The sequence below is a fragment of the Haliotis rufescens genome, unplaced genomic scaffold, assembly GCF_023055435.1.
Source record: "Haliotis rufescens isolate VD_foot unplaced genomic scaffold, xgHalRufe1.0.p SCAF_4, whole genome shotgun sequence".
Classification (NCBI taxonomy): domain Eukaryota; kingdom Metazoa; phylum Mollusca; class Gastropoda; order Lepetellida; family Haliotidae; genus Haliotis; species Haliotis rufescens.
The window spans coordinates 740666-757421 of NW_025964112.1; the positions used below are offsets into that span (position 1 = coordinate 740666).

The 16756-nt window shown below is 38.4% G+C and overlaps 1 protein-coding gene across 1 annotated transcript in view; it reads left to right on the plus strand.

The window, feature by feature from the left end:
* Positions 1-9593: 9593 nt before the first annotated feature.
* The window catches only part of LOC125372378 (teneurin-3-like), a 29269-nt gene continuing 22106 nt past the window's right edge, over positions 9594-16756 (plus strand). The window contains exons 1-2 of the mRNA XM_048382167.1: positions 9594-9668; positions 11772-11922. Of these exons, the coding sequence (XP_048238124.1) occupies positions 9594-9668; positions 11772-11922 (226 nt within the window). The remainder of the gene's footprint in view (positions 9669-11771; positions 11923-16756) is intronic.

Consider the following 16756-nt stretch of genomic DNA (forward strand, 5'->3'; position numbering starts at 1 on the left):
CCTGGATTTGAGACCAATTTGTTGCAGAACAGTACGCAACCGGTTGAGGGGGCACAACAACCGTCCCTAACCTCCAGTTATTCTCCAAATTATTCTTCCTCGTGAAGCCCATTTTGAAACTATAAAGCGCTATTGCATGATAGATGATAATATTCAAATTTATGTTCGGCAAGAGGGTTATTCTAAATAATGTATTTCGATGAAAATCATAAATCCAAGCAGCTATAGCAAAATGTTTAAAGTACGCTGACGGACAACAGACAATTCGCGGTGGCTGATATGAACTATACACAGGTTACACATTGAAAGGGGGCAAATCACATGTAACGATCGGGAAACGAATTAGATAAACACTTATTCGCTATTACGTCTAGCCCTGCTAAGTAAACTGGTTGCGCGATGAAGCTTTTTTAGCAGAGATTTCTTGTATGATAAATGGATGACTTCAGCTTTCAAATATTCCACCAGCTCCAGGTTTTGGTGTCCACATTTCTCAACTTGTGAGGTACAACGGAGCATGCTCTGTCTTTGAAGATGTCTTACAACGCTTGCTCACATGTTGTGTAAACAGGGTTACAACATTCAAGGCATCATTGAAGCTTTCAAACAGTATGACGGTTGACATGTGAAGGACGTTTGACGCATCAGTGATCAAATAATGTCCCTACTTTGACTTGAACCATATATTCCCGTCTTTTTCAGCTGAACAATTAACATGCCTTTGCATGTATTTTTGACGTGTGCCACCGAAGGAGCAGAATACGCTGACATTTTCGTGAACACCTGGTATCACATTAAGTGTGAATCGTTAAATGAAAACGACTTTGGTTTCACACAAGTAGTTACACTACTTTGGATTCTAACAGTTAAAGGGGCGGTCGGGTAGCCTTGTGGTAAAAGCGTTCGCTCGTCACGCCGAAGACCCGGGTTCAAATCCCGACATGGGTACAATGTGTGAAGTCCATTTCTGGTGTCCCCCGCCGTGTTATTGCTGGAATATTGCTAAAAGCCGCGTAAAACCTCACTCACTCACTCTAACAGTTAAATAGTTTCATACTTTAAAGTCTGCACTTTTTCTTTCATGCTGATTGGCTGAATGGGTAGTCACGGGATCTGATATTTGGAGTTCACACACCTGTGAACGGACAGAAAACAAGATGTGAACAAGTTTTTGTGAAATTGATCGTGTGACCTTTTGCCGGAACTACTTTCCGGGGTTTCCCCGAATTTTCCATCGGCGTTTACGTTCAACTCTATTTACTTTTTTCTTTTTAATACCTGCATTTCTCAGCAATATAATTAATTTAGTATTTTTGCCTGGTCTTGTAACATTTCATCTGATTTATAAATAAATAAATGCTTTGGTTCTGGTGTTTGATATCGTCTAGCTGCTACATGAAACTAAATGGATTGTCCTTCGGTGATTTGGATAACTAAATGGATTGTCCTTCGGTGATTTGGATATGGAATGGCTATCTATCAATACTAATAACGCCTGAAGAAAATGAATACCGTAAAATTACTGAGATGATCGAAATTGATTTATTGAGCGATATTGACTTTCATGCCTTGTTTTCGGAAATTACGAAATATAGCACCAAGACAATGCGAATGAAATTTAACAATGTTGTTGACTAGATCGACCCTGCTCAGATGTGGCCGCCGACACAGATCAAAGCGACTGCCCCTGGTCAATCCCAAACTAAGACCCGATTCACTGACGTATTGGAAAAAACTCCAAGATTTTGAGAAACCAAGACACAGCAAATCTAAAATGAAAAACACTAAATTAATAGGCTCAATGAAAATGTTCTATGGTAAGACAAATAAAATTGATCTAGCTTTTAAGAAACAAGACATAAAAAGGTAAGGAAAGAAACTTAAATTTTAAAAAAACAAAAAGCTTGCCTACCTGTTTTACCGATTGGTCATCGGGGACGAGAAAATACCCGTAGACGGAATTACTATTCCGGTTTCTGAGTTGGCCGACCTTCTCCGGGCATTCGAGACCGAGAAGCGGCGGCACACGAGGAAGGACGGGGCACAAAAAAGAAGATGGCATCAGGTCATACAGTAGGTCCATTTCAGGTGACAAGAAACACTAGCCAAGTGAAGTATTACAGCACACACGACAAACATAACACACCCTGACGTTGGAAATTAACACAAAACACACAAGTTTCAGAGAACTCCGTTCAATCCCGACCAGTCCATTCCACTTCGTCCGAATTGGTTTGCGATTATCCAAACACAAGCAACAGATTCATAAAACAGTGATATTTGAAATTTGCTAGTGCCATAGTGCGCTGGGGTATTTTCCATAACTGTTCCATAAACATTTTCAACAGCAGTAAATATAAATTTCATCTTCATGCTCACGTTCGAAATGCGCCTTTTTACAAACTGAGAACGTGCTGTCTCACGGTAATTTTTCCTTAAAATAGAATGGAAGAATTGAGAATAAATGATGACATCAGAGCTGCTAGCGTTCCAAGATTTATTCAGGTACAGTGTGTAATAAACATTTCAATTCAATTAGTCACATAATCATATCTAATAATCATATATTATATCATTACACATAATTGTCATAACGTCGTGGTTTCTTATGACATAACTACTCAGAATATAATTCAATAAGCATTTCGCTTCAATCTTATAACATATCAAATAATCATCATTACACTATACACAAATAGATCAGGGTGGAACTTTAAATAACGGCACAATACAAATACAACACATATGATTCACAATACCAATGTCAGCTGAAATAATGCAACATTAATGATAGACGTATTTGTAGATATATTACGGTAATGCAGTTTCGTGCATTACCGTAGTTCTTCTAATACAAGTTTTATTTAGCTACTTTATGCAGAGCTCGCATACGAGCATTGTGCATTCAACTATTAACATCAAGTTACAGGTATTTCATTTCCTATCAAGAACAAAGCTGACTGACTTTTAACTAAGTCCAGTATTACTGCTCGCAATGAATCTACACATATTGACGACATGACATATTTTACTTTACGATGTTGTTGATACTTGTACTAGATTTCTTATTTATCAAACGGTTATCAAGATGTTGATCAAGAATAATTAATTTCATATTTTGGTGATCGAAATTACTACAACCTACATAAGTGATTACAACCTTCATAAGTGATACCTATAGTGGCATAGTGCGCATTGAAAACATTCCTAATCGTTATTTGAAGATTTAAAATACATTAAACAATAACTTAACAATGAACCAACGCATGTGGTTGAAAATATACAATGTTCAAGAATTCTAAGACAATAATCATGAAATACATTCAACATATTTGAAAACAACAATTAAAACAATCTGAGACAATAATCATAATACACACTCAACATGAATGAAAACAACCATTGAAACAACGTATGAAAATGTCTTACCTTAAAATAGAATGGAAGAATTGAGAATAAATGATGACATCAGAGCTGCTAGCGTTCCAAGATTTATTCTGGTGCAGTGTGACTTGGTAGTCAACCTGCACCTACTTATATAGTGGAGGGACGCATACCAAACTCTGATTGGTTTAGTTTTGAAAACATTATTTTAATTTATTGTCACAATTACTTCCTTTGTTATTTCATGTGTTGTTCCGGGTTGATACAATATTCTCATAGATTCACTAACTAATGTCTACCTATAGTGGATAAGGTAATAAAAAAAACAAAGGCTGGCGTGTAGTATAGCCGTCGGCATTTTAGACTGACCGCCGACTTGTCATGGGGATTACCGTTATTGGTCAGCGTGTCAATCTGGAATTGACTCGCAGCCGGTGACTGTAATGCGAACGGACATCTATTGTCTAAATTATGTCTCGCGGCATGCTTTTACAACCTAAGTGAGTTACTGCCATTTATGTGAGATGTCCGAGATTTGGCTGTAAAGATACGTGAGTTAATTTTATAAATTTTGAATATTATTTTTATATTTTGATATGAGTTATTAAGCAAGTTTGCGCACTATAACAAAACTTATGTGACGTCATATATAAATCCACTCTTGATGGTTGACCTCGCCTCCGTGCATCGAGTCATGTTTATATTTTATAAAAGCGCTGGATAAACTTTCGTGTGAACCTACGAGCTTGCTTCTTATATGAACAATAAACTAAATACAAACAAGATAAACACTCACACCACTCGTTTGTACAAATACCTGTCTAGGATTTTAGGTAGATACCAAACAATATCATTTAGGATTAGACATTTCATGATATTATTTTTGTATTATATAATGAATAATGTTATCGATGCGATAAACCGATCCAATAAACTTGGTATCACGATCTGATAAACATGCAAATGAGGAAACTTCTTTCGTAGGGATGGAAGTTTACAGAACTATCAATGTGACTTTGTTCTAATCTGCCCTTATACATTGGCGTTGCACAGTTGAAAATAACATACCTCTACTATATTGATTGGAAACTAATAACTCAGTCCCACTTTTCTTTTATACTGTGTTTGCTCTCTCTTACACGCCGACGTCTGTACAAGACCCTTGAGCTTATTAAATTTAGTATATTTATTTCAGTTGAGTAACCAAACGTCCGATTGTATACAAAATTAGACACATTATTGAAACAACACGACTGAACGTCGCCAGCGATCGGGAGAATATGGAGCTGATGTCCTCATTTAGTCTGTCTTACAGACCCTGATACAAATATATATCAAATACAGCCCATGCAAGTCTATAATGTTTGGCAAGTCTAGATTACTGCAGTATCAGGAAAATCAAGAGCGTCACTCGGCTCCCTTTTATTATATTTTTATTAAGATAACTGAACAACTGTTTTTTTCTGTACGATATGTTCATTTCAGAGACTGGATGTTAGTCTAGTCCTCATAAGCAACATTGGAAGCTTCCTGCTAGTCCTTGAGGACCTTTTTCACAATACCTAGTGGATTTGATACTGATGATTCTACAGTTAGGAAAGTAACACACAATGTGTCTTCATGTGCTCAATTTAGTTAACATTCAATTTATTATTCACATATCTGAAGCATTTATAATGATGGGTGATGCGTGGACATATTTGTTGATGCTAGTTAATCTTTCTCAAACTGGCTGTGGTGCCGTCATCAACGGTTTTATGATAAAGGACGATGTTCTCCACTGCGATAAGGATGAGGTCCTCCACTGCGATAAGGATGATGTCCTCCTCTGCGTTAAGGATGATGTCCTCCACTGCGATAAGGATGATGTCCTCCACTGCGATAAGGACGATGTTCTCTACTGCGTTAAGCCGATGTTCTCCACTGCAATAAGGACGATGTCCTCCACTGCGAAAAGCCGATGTTCTCCACTGCAATAAGGACAATGTTGTCCTCTGCGATAAGGATAATTCTCCCGTTGAGACGAGGACGACGTTCTCCACTGCGATAAGGACGATGTTCTCCACTGTAATAAGGATGATGTTCTCAACTGCGATAAGGACAATGTTTGGGACTGCGATAAGGACAATGTCCTCCGCTTCGATAAGGACGATGTTATCCACTGCGATAAGGAGGATGTTCTCCACTGCGATGAGGACGATGTTCTCCATTGCGATAAGGTCAATGGTCACCACTGAGATACAGACAATGTTCCGCACTGCGCTAAGGATGTGTTCCCCACTGCAATAAGGACGATGTACCCCACTGCGATATGGACGATGTTCTCCACTACAATAAGGACGATGTTCGGCACTGCGATAAGAATGATGTCCTCCACTGCGGTAAGGCCGATGTTCTCCACTGCGATAAGGACGATGTTATCCACTGTGATAAGAATGATGTCCTCCACTGCGATAAGGACGATGTTCTCCACTGCGATAAGGACGATATTTGGCACTGTGATAAGGATGATGTTCTCCACTGCGATAAGGACGATGTTCGTCACTGCGATAAGGACGATGTTCAGCACTGTGATAAGGACGATGTCCTCCACTGCAATAAGGACGATGTTCTCCACTGCAATAAGGACAATGTTCTCCACTGCGATAAGGATGATGTTCTCCCCCTGCGATAAGGACGATGTTTCATCACTGCGATAAGGACGACGTTCTCCAGTGTGATTAGGACGATGTTCTTCACTGTATTAAGGATGATGTTCGTGACTGCGATAAGGACGATGTTCGGGACTGCGATAAGGACAATGTTCTCCGCTTCGATAAGGACGATGTTATCCACTGCAATAAGGAGGATGTTATCCACTGAGATGAGGACGATGTTCTCCATTGTGATAAGGTCGATGGTCTCCACTGAGATACGGACAATGTTCCGCACTGCAATAAGGATGATGTTCCCCAGTGCAATAAGGAAAATTTTCGGCACTGCGATGAGGACGATGTCCTCCTCTGTGATAAGGACGATGTTCGGCACTGCAATAAGGACGATTTCCTCCACTGCGATAAGCCGATGCTCTCCACTGCAATAAGGACAATGTTGTCCACTGCGATAAGGATAATGTTCGTCACTGTGATACAGTCACATTAAAATTAGATCTTAGCTCTTGCTACCGCTATTATTAAAGAGATTGCACTGCGATGAGGTCGATGTACTCCACTGCGATAAGGACGATATTCTCGAACCTGCAACCATCCATTGATCCACCCTCGCACACCGACACGCGCGCACACGCACACGGCGATATATGTGCAATTATTTTGAACGCGAGGTTGAACCCCATTTAAAATCACATCACCTATCGACTATCAGTGACGTCAGCTGGTTTCCCTTATCGTTTAAAGCCTACGCAGCCATACTTATTCATTCATTCACCCGAGATTTGCCTTTTAGTTCTGATCCAAAATACTTTTCAATTTGTTTGATATACAAAATGCATTGAGCTCATTAGCCGATTGTTTTTCCATATGAATACATAGGTTATATTCCAAATACATGATGTTTACGAAATGGAAACACACAATGGTCTGAAATGATTGATGTTTAAGGGGCAATTTAAACTCAGTGAAGTAGTTTTCGAAACCACGTATAAACACAATGTGTGAATGAATCGCCCACTTTATCATATAGCGACAAATAAACTTTGAGAAGCCATATATAAGCATATTTGGGAATGTTAGTCAACAGTGTTTTGAGGAAGAAGGCAGTGTATCGATGTACATGTATTGGCCTTGAAAGTAGTTCCTGCGTGACGAACTCATTTGAATATTTATCTGATCGTGATACTAAGTTTATCACTATTATAACACTAGCCATTATATTATAATTACAGTTATCAGGAACAGTTTCGTTTGGTTTACTTCTTCCTGCGTTGACGTTTCGCATTCCCTTTAAACATAACATGGCGGCCTCCTGTGGGTTGTGTTTTGCAGTCCTGGGATTAGCTTGCTGTGTTTGTCTTGCACTGAGTGAGTATGTTTGACAATGAAATTTTTTTCTCAGATTATAAATAAGGACAACAACCTCAACCTCACCACAAATGGATTTGCCATGAAAGAAAACACAAAATCAATTATTTTATTCCTATATGCCATAAATAGAGTCTATTAGTTGCGTGAGATTCCGTATCGTAAATATCACATATCTGGAAAAAGAATTCTATCCTTGGAGTCTGTGGCGGGCATAATACCAACTTCATATTCCCCATAAATCATATATTACGATACGGAAACACACGAAGGGGATAATTTCTTTATGATTTAATGTCATGTTTAAAACAATCGAAGTTTAAGATTTATATATTTCCATACACAAATGTACATTTAGAAACTGTACAAATCCTGAGTGAACCTTCCCATCTGCGATACAGAAACAAAAGACATGCAGTCATGTTGGTTTACACTCACCTAAATTTACTTTTGTGGTATGTTATGTAAAGCCTTTTGACCAAGTTGGCTTCACATATTTGCATAAGTTTATTACAAGTAGTTCCTCCAAGATGACGTCATTTGCATATTTATCGGATCGTGATACCAAGTTTATAGGATTGGTTTATCGCATCCATAACACTGAACTCTATAACACTTTGTGTTATGACCGTTGAGGAACATAGTAATTTGACAAACAATATCATACATATATCTATGAAATATATCTATTTACCCCAAGGGTATTCTGGGAAGACTAGCTCCTCAGTCCAACATGATTCTCCGACTAATGCCGATGGAGTCGTTAAATTAAGCAAATGATGTGTGATGCATTACACCAATGGTTTGCCTGGGCCAGACTCGATTATTAACCGTCGCCATGATGTAACTGTTCTATTTTCCCTCGAAATATAAAGTTAATAGTTTGGGAATTAGGGATATAATATTCAATTGATATTCTTCAATGTGCACTTTGGCAGGATTGTGAAGGATGGTTCAATGTTGGGATCTGGCTCTCGCGAAAGTGTGTTAACCATTCCTGAAACCCAATTCCATTTCAATTCATGGTAGGATACATAAAGTATTTTCATAACTCTTTTATTGTACATATATTATAAGAATTGGTATAGAGATTTAGTAAATAGGTTCCGGAAAAAGTCATTTTTTTTCAATAGGTAGTAGTAAAGTATGGAATACCGGCCACAGGCCACACGTTCCACAACAGTGACGGACATTTACTTATAAGGATCTTACATGAACTCGCTGAACAATACCTCTGGATTTGTATGATGTTATATATATTGGAATTTAATAAATTCAAAATGTCAGTGCAATAAAATTATCAGTCTTGAACATCTGCCGATAGCTATTTTAAAGGACGTAGAAGGCAAAATAGCACTGAAATCAGTGGTGACACCAGGTGTCCGCGATAGGGTAAGCATGTCCTGCTCTACCAGTAGCATCCGCAAATTTCAATAACAATAGTGTGCCAGTGAGTAAGGAGGTGTAAAACTCCATGTAAAGGTTACATTTAGTAAACTGCACCGAGTGTCTTCCAAACACTTTCTACAATGATTTAACCAGGCCTTTGATGGTGAGACGTTGATCCAAAAGTCTAGTAGTAAGCAAATGTGTCTTTCCACGACATTTGAATAGAATATACATGCTCTTAAGTACCTAAGCTAATAGAATTACATTTTTCGAAATTGAGCTCATTTAATCATACTCTACCAACCCCATCATGGCATGACAGATTAACTATGGTAATATGAAAGAATCAGGTGGTCTTTTTTAGTAGTATAGTTGTCTACACGAAACTTTTGCATAGTGATGAGACAGCAACATGTGTGCAATACCTTTCTACCCTTGGCTGTGTCCTGAACAACGGGACCATGCTATCATTAGTATCACCAGGGCCCCCTTGCACAAAGCGATCTCAGCGCTAAGATGATCCTAACTCCCATACTTTAACACAGGCTTACGATAGTCTTAGCGCTAAGATCACTTTGTGCAAGTGCGACCAGTTCAACGTGGCCTAACATAGTGTATCATGATACTAGTATATAGCAACACTCCAAATAACACTGATACTAATGTTGCGCAATTATCTTGATCTCTATTGATTCCGTTACTCAAGTTTCATTCAAAATATAAATGTGTAGCTCTTCATCAACATTTCATTCTCATCAATTGGTGCTCCTCAAAAACATTAAATATCATTGCTACTTGAAAATGGCAAGGCGATTGGAACTGTACACATTGAAACATTCTTTCATGCCACCTGATGCATCATTCCCAAATCATAAGGTGAGATGAGATTATTCCTTCTTACAAACCTGTGGGTGAGAAACCCATTTGAGATAACTGGTATCAAACATATGTGTGAGATGAAATTCCAGGCCCGTGATTGGCTACTCCATGGTGATGACCTGGGGTCAGATGATGACGGACTACTTTCCTGAGTGTATCTCATTCATAAGTTGCTCATGCTTCAGTCGAATGTTCACCTACGTCTGTATTGAACAACAGGACCGTGTAATTAATAATAAAAATAAACAAACTCGTCCTCGTCTGCGAGTTTGTTTGTTATTATTATCAGTTATATTATCTGTTGTTATGTCAACATTATCGTTTTTTAGTGTAACCCCCCTGGATGCCACAACGACACATATGACCCTCCTCTTCAACCCTCACTTCGACATCCAATTAAATTAAAAAAACATCACGCAGACTAATACCCTTCACAGTTTTTAATTCCCCCTTCTGTTTATCATTTACTGTCATTTTAGGCAATTCAAAATTACTGAAAGTGACTGAAAGTGAGGTACATTGAAAATCTCGCCAAATCATAATTCACAGCGTTATATAAAGATTTACTGTGCTTAGAAATCTAAATATCGGATATTCACTCGAATAATTAAAGTAGAAAAATAGCATATTAGCGATCACGGGTATCAAATCACTAATGATAATTCTGTAACGTCGCTGATAAGCCTAGAATCGTTTAGAATGTTTTGGAAAATACGCATACACGAACGCCGAAGTGTACGTTCCGACATATTGGATTGTGTTTACAAAATGCCGGTTATGAGACGCCTATTCGATTAGGTATATTTCAAACTCAGCTGCTATACATGCATCCCTGAATTCCTCATACATTTTCGAAACAATGGTTAAATGGTCTTTGTCACCAATACAAATTATCTAGATGAAATCATGCGAAATAAATTAGGTATGGAAACGAAAACTGTGCTCGGAAAACTGTACTTGCTGAAATGTAAACAAAGCAAAATTCAGATTTTACACTGTGTAGCATTTTTAGAGGTACTTTCGTCTAATTGTTGCATACATTGGCTCGATCACACGTTTGAGAATATTCATGGGAAGAGTGTCGTGGCACTAATTATGGAATTACACATATATACATTACAATGATGTGGTAAATTCAACAGAAGCCGTAAAAGTTTCCGTCCTGTGTGACGCCATGACTGACGCTAAATCACGCACAACGATGACGGTAGTTATCTGCATTTCTCTTTGTTACATTGGAAAACATGGTAAAACAAATAACAGCACGCAGATTGTCAGAATGTTTCTGATTACTTACGTGACACATTTATGTGTATAAGATCCCTCAATCAACGAAAACCTCCTCTGGAAATCCCGCGTTCTGTTGTCAGTGAACAAGCCATTTTGTAAATGTCGGTCACCGGTAGTGATGTCATACGGAAGTAAACATTGTTGTACATATTTGGTCATTTCTTTGAGGTGAAAACTTTCAACTTGGCACCCAGCGTGTTCTTGGTTTTTGTCTAGTTTGCATTTTCATCATCGCCTTGATAATCCACAGATATGACGGAAACCTTTTTGTGTAGGGTCACATTATTTATGAGCAGTAAGCAGCACATAGGATGACGTCACTTATGACAGTGGTGTTATGTATTGAAGCGCTACTGCAATCATCAGAATAGACAAAAATCATCGGTTCGATGCTAAATAGGTGCGATTTTAGGGTGTGTAAGAAACATATTACTGTACTCGTGCCTGTCAGATACCATTGATCTTACAACTCGTTGTTACAAAGCGTGTCTAACTCGCTTTCGCTCGTTAGATACGTTTTGATAAAAACTCGTTGTAAGATCAAGGGTATCTGACAGACACTCGTGTAGTAATCTCTATATATCCAGTTCCATAGCTTGAGTAAAAGACTTTTACCTGTATGTATTACGTGATACTTCCAGAACATATATATCTTACGTTTTGCTATAATACGTCATAAGGCATACACAAAGTATATATTACAAGGAACCAAAACGGGTATACATTCTGGAAGCAATGTCTGATGACACAAACACTCCACCAACAATAAGCTCTTTATATCTACTCTTATTGACTTTTATCTACTCACAGGTACCTGCCCTGCAGGAAAGTTCGGAGACTCCTGCAGCTATTCCTGTCACTGTCAAGGAGGGACCGTGTGTAACTCCACCACAGGAGAATGTCCTGGGGCCTGTGCACTGCAGTGGAGGGATGGGAAGAAACGCATTTGCCAAAGAGGCAAGTTATCGCATTTTGTTTCCAAGAAAGGAGTTCAAACAAACACAACATAGCAATTTTACAAATGTTAATACTTAATATTTTTAATGTTTGACCAACATTTGAAAAACGAATAGAGCGTTAAATAGAGATGATAAGATCGTTAAAAAACAGTAAAATCGCATGGCATCTACATTTCCCAGTTAGGTTCTGTATTCAAACTTCATGGTAAGACAAATGATGCATCAAATCATGCTTCTCAGTCAAGGCATCTACATAAAAGGCCTTGGTAAGTCATTATAGTAGACATTCAGAGCAATTTACTATGTAGGACACGTTGCTTGTCAACATGATGCGCGATGCTATGCCAAACCATGGCCACGCCCTCCCCCCCTTTTTTTAAATTTCGAAAAAAATCTTTATTTCTGTATAAATTACCACCAAAAACAATAATAGTGCACACACACACACACACACACACACACACACACACACACACACACACACCCTTTCAAAAAAGCTGTATCTGCCCATGACCTTTACAGAGCGTTGTCCTGCCTCCTGATTCCTGACCTTTATATGGACCAAGTGTTTAGGTCAGGTGACTTGATGGCGTGGCGTGGTACCCCAATGACGTCATACAAATCACTAGATTGTCTGGTTCAGGCTCGATTAATTTCAGGCTGCAGTCCTATGGCAGGGTATGCTTAATCTTTCGGGAACACCTAAAGGTTTCAGAACTTGATGGCAAAATATTTTAATTCATGAAATATTAATTTCACAATGAGAGAACCTCTTATGCATCTGCTCATTTAACAAGTGGAAGTACAACGATTCAATTATGATCAGTATTTTTCACAAATCTGCTTAGCAATTAACTATTACAATGACGGACATAGATTTAAATATGTAATAATGTTTATTATATCTATGTTCATCTACTATAACCAATATGTTAAATGCAAAGAGATTCCTGTTTCTACATCATGCATACATTTAAACATTAACATATCACCAATATATATCCTTGATACCTACATGGACACAATATATGCTCCTTAATGTGAGGGCCGACATTAGGGTATGCAAAGAGTTAATGCGATGAATTTCCGAGGAAACTAAGGAACATACATTCGCCATTATTTGAGTTTCACCAAATAAACTATCAGTGTACATTTGTATATACTTTTTTCTGTTAATTTCGAATTTTGAACACTGAACGCAAAAGATGTTTATTTCTCTTCAGTAATTTTGTTGAAATCCAAATCTTCATTTATTAACGCCATTTGATAATATGTTTCTGTCCTTGTCGTTCCGGGAATGCCTTCACAGCTATTTTGACCTGTACGCCAGGAATCTGTTTCGGTTTATAATCCAGAGTGGTTATTCTCTTGCATTGACAATATATATTTGCTCAAAATGTTATTGACATGTATTGACTTTACTAACGGTTCAAAGTGCGAAGGATAACATTACTCTGTGAAACATTAAAATCAAGTGGATGTTTTAGACAAGCACACGGTACTTTTAAGGTTATCTGACACAGTGGACCAAATGTTGCCTCTGAAGTTCCTGTAATATAAATAAAAATCAGTTTGCATGGACTGGAGTTATGGATGACCAAAGTACTGTAGAAACATGTGTATTCTACCATGACATTGTAGAACGACTGATTCTCATTGGTTGAAATTTGGTATCTAATTTGCAATTGACACGTCTAAACGAAGCGTGTTCACACAAAGACAGTGCTCATGAATACATCGTTAGCCTACATATCGTTCCATACAAAATGTCTGCCGATAACTCATCAAGATTCTATACGTTTGATATCGGACCATTTTTGGAAACCCACGAAAACACACAAACAAATCTCCCGAAACTTATTGGTACGCGGCATGGTACATGGCCACTTCTGCAACATGCTAGCGTTGAATGACGTGAAATCATGAAACTGACAGGTCACATAATGACGAACACTTCATCTCATACCACGCTGACACGTCGTCAACTATCCTTCAGGGTGGTTTCACGTCGTAACAGCATATGCATTCCCAGTAAATCTACAGTTTAATGTTGAAGAGCATCACAGATAAAACACACGTCATCTGGCTTCATACAGTTTGCTAATAGCGCGGATACTGTCAACAACAACTTTGGCAGCCATCGATAGTGGTGACAAGTAACAGTAACGAATAACAGCGAGAGAGGGAGCAAGCGGACTGACTAAATGATGGTCCCAAATGAAATAACTATAAATGCTAATACTGTGGGGTGTATGACTGTCACACTGGCTAAACATCAGAATCTCTTAAAGATAAAATATACGGTCGCTGCTTAGTTCTTTCAAAAGGGCAATCTAACCACAGAACATTTAGGATTTTAAGTACTTCTGGCGTTCTCTGCTCCCACTCGCACTTTACAATTGATGTAACATATATGTATCTGATTCCAAGGTATCTTCTGCTAAGTTACTCATTGTTTATTTTCTACAATCCAAACTGTGATGATACCTAATCTCAAGCAGATTTGCTGTTTCATGAAGTCCCACCCATACTGGGACAGTATGACAAATAAACAAAGCATTGATGAGTGTGCTGTGACTGACAGATCAGTTACATTGGTTGCACATTGCATAACATTCGAAATATAAAACGTCAACGCCAGAAAAAAATCAGTTTCCACTATTTTGGAGAAATAGAATTCACTGGGCGTAAAAGGCAAAATAGTGATCTAAGTTCTATGAATCGATCACTGACAAATGGTGATGACACCGGTAGCACCCCCCACTCACACAATTAGCATAAAAAGTAAAAGATCTGCGTTTGTTGCCTTACGCCGCACAGCAGTACTCGTGCCATCCGACGGCATTTAAAACTAAATATAACGTTGGTAAAACGCGAATACTACACTGATTCTCATAAGATACATATTTTATGAAGTGAGTGCACCATATATTGTAGATGATCATGCGAACGCTTCGTAGCATACCACTGAAAGTTCGCGAGTTTCGCCAAAATGGTATCTCACAAGAATGAGTCTGATATTGCATTTATTCACGCTAATAAAGTATTTAAAAATATAAAATAACGCGAAAACGGTTGCACATCTGGCTGCGCATGGGCATTGATATACGCCCTGACAAGGGCATTGTTAACATTTCTATTCATACGCAATAACAAAATGTTCGGGTTATTGTGTCTGCAAACATGATTGCAGCAATGCTCAGGACGTTCATTTAAGAATTGTTTGAGTGATGCTAATTCAAATGCATAGTTGTGTGTATGCAGAACTGTAAGAAAACCTAAAAAGTCAAACAGCAACGCTCTTTGAACCCACAGTCGATCACCACCGTAACCTGGTTGAGCAACCATCATGGTGCGGCTCCTTAATCTATGAGCTGAAGTTATATTCTGTCCATACCATTTGAACGAACGGAATTTAGAGTGTTGGCCAAAGACTGTTCCTTTACTGTAGTGAAAATCAGCAAACTGCTAAAAACAGAGGGAAAGTCTACACTATCAGAAATAGGAAATACAAACGTGATCTAAACACAACATGTTAGGCTAGAGATCAGTAGGGAATGTTATTGTTCACCTTTGTGATGTTTTGGGCCACAAAATCAGAAGTCAGGCACGCTTCCGTGGACATTTTGTTATGATTTGTATCGGGACTTTGAGTGATGGGATTGTGCAGTTGTGTATATTCATTCACATGCAAACACGTTTGGAAACAGTGCTACAAAGTACGCTTCGAAGAAGACACTTATGGGACAGACGGAACATCCAACGTAAGTCTAGATATCTGTCCAAATATACTGATGCGCCAAAAATTCTTTCTTCTTTTAAAACATTGATTGTTTCGAATCCTGATGAGTTTTTGAAATCTGAAAACATTCGCCCAAACACTATTTGTCTGTCCAACATTACTGCGAAAATATTTTGCATTCCGTTGGTAAAACTTGTTTTTCGGACCCAACACAAAATGCAAGTGCATTGTTTTTAAATATATAGGTCTAGACAACAGTTTCATGTGCTAAATACAAAAAGCATCCAAAAGAAATGCCAAATTAGAGAGAGAGAGAGCGCCATTGGTATGACGAGAGTGGGAGTATCACAGACCCATATTGGAAGAAACCATTCTGCAGCCAGACAATTCCAGGCCACATACTACTCGAATTGTTCAGGATTAGCATGCAAACCACAATGTTCATGTTCTGCCATGACCGGCATGTTCCCCGGGTATGAACCATATTGAACACTTTTGGGACCACTTGGACAGACAACTTAGAAACTGGCAACACCCCCTAGCCAATAGAAATCAGATAGAACAAGCTCATTTAGAGAAATGGCGCTGAATCCCCCATGACGTCATCAGGAGACTGACGACATCAGCACGACGACGTGTATTGGCATGGGACGCACAAGGACACACGATATTAGGCACTAGAAAATCCTCAAAAGAACAACATTTGGAGCTCTACAATAAACCTGTTATTTCTATGTCATTTTGGACCCCACATGTTTTCAAACCTCATTTCATAGAGGTTCATTATTGTTTGGTTTACTGTTTATGTAATGTTATATTATGCAAGATTAAATATTCTAATACGCTGGTTTTGATAACTATATTTGTCTTTGATTTTCTTTAACTGGCATAGTTGGAAGTTTCTTTCGCCCGTCAGTGTAGTTCAAACAGATTTCATCTCTCGCAACGACAAGTTAACATTAAAAAGTCGTAAAAGTGGTCGGGTGCATAACGCCAACAGGCACCACGGTCTATATATATTCGTACATGGCAAATGGATACGGCTCAGTTATATAATGTCTGTAGTTCATGTACATCTATGCATAACTAGTTTA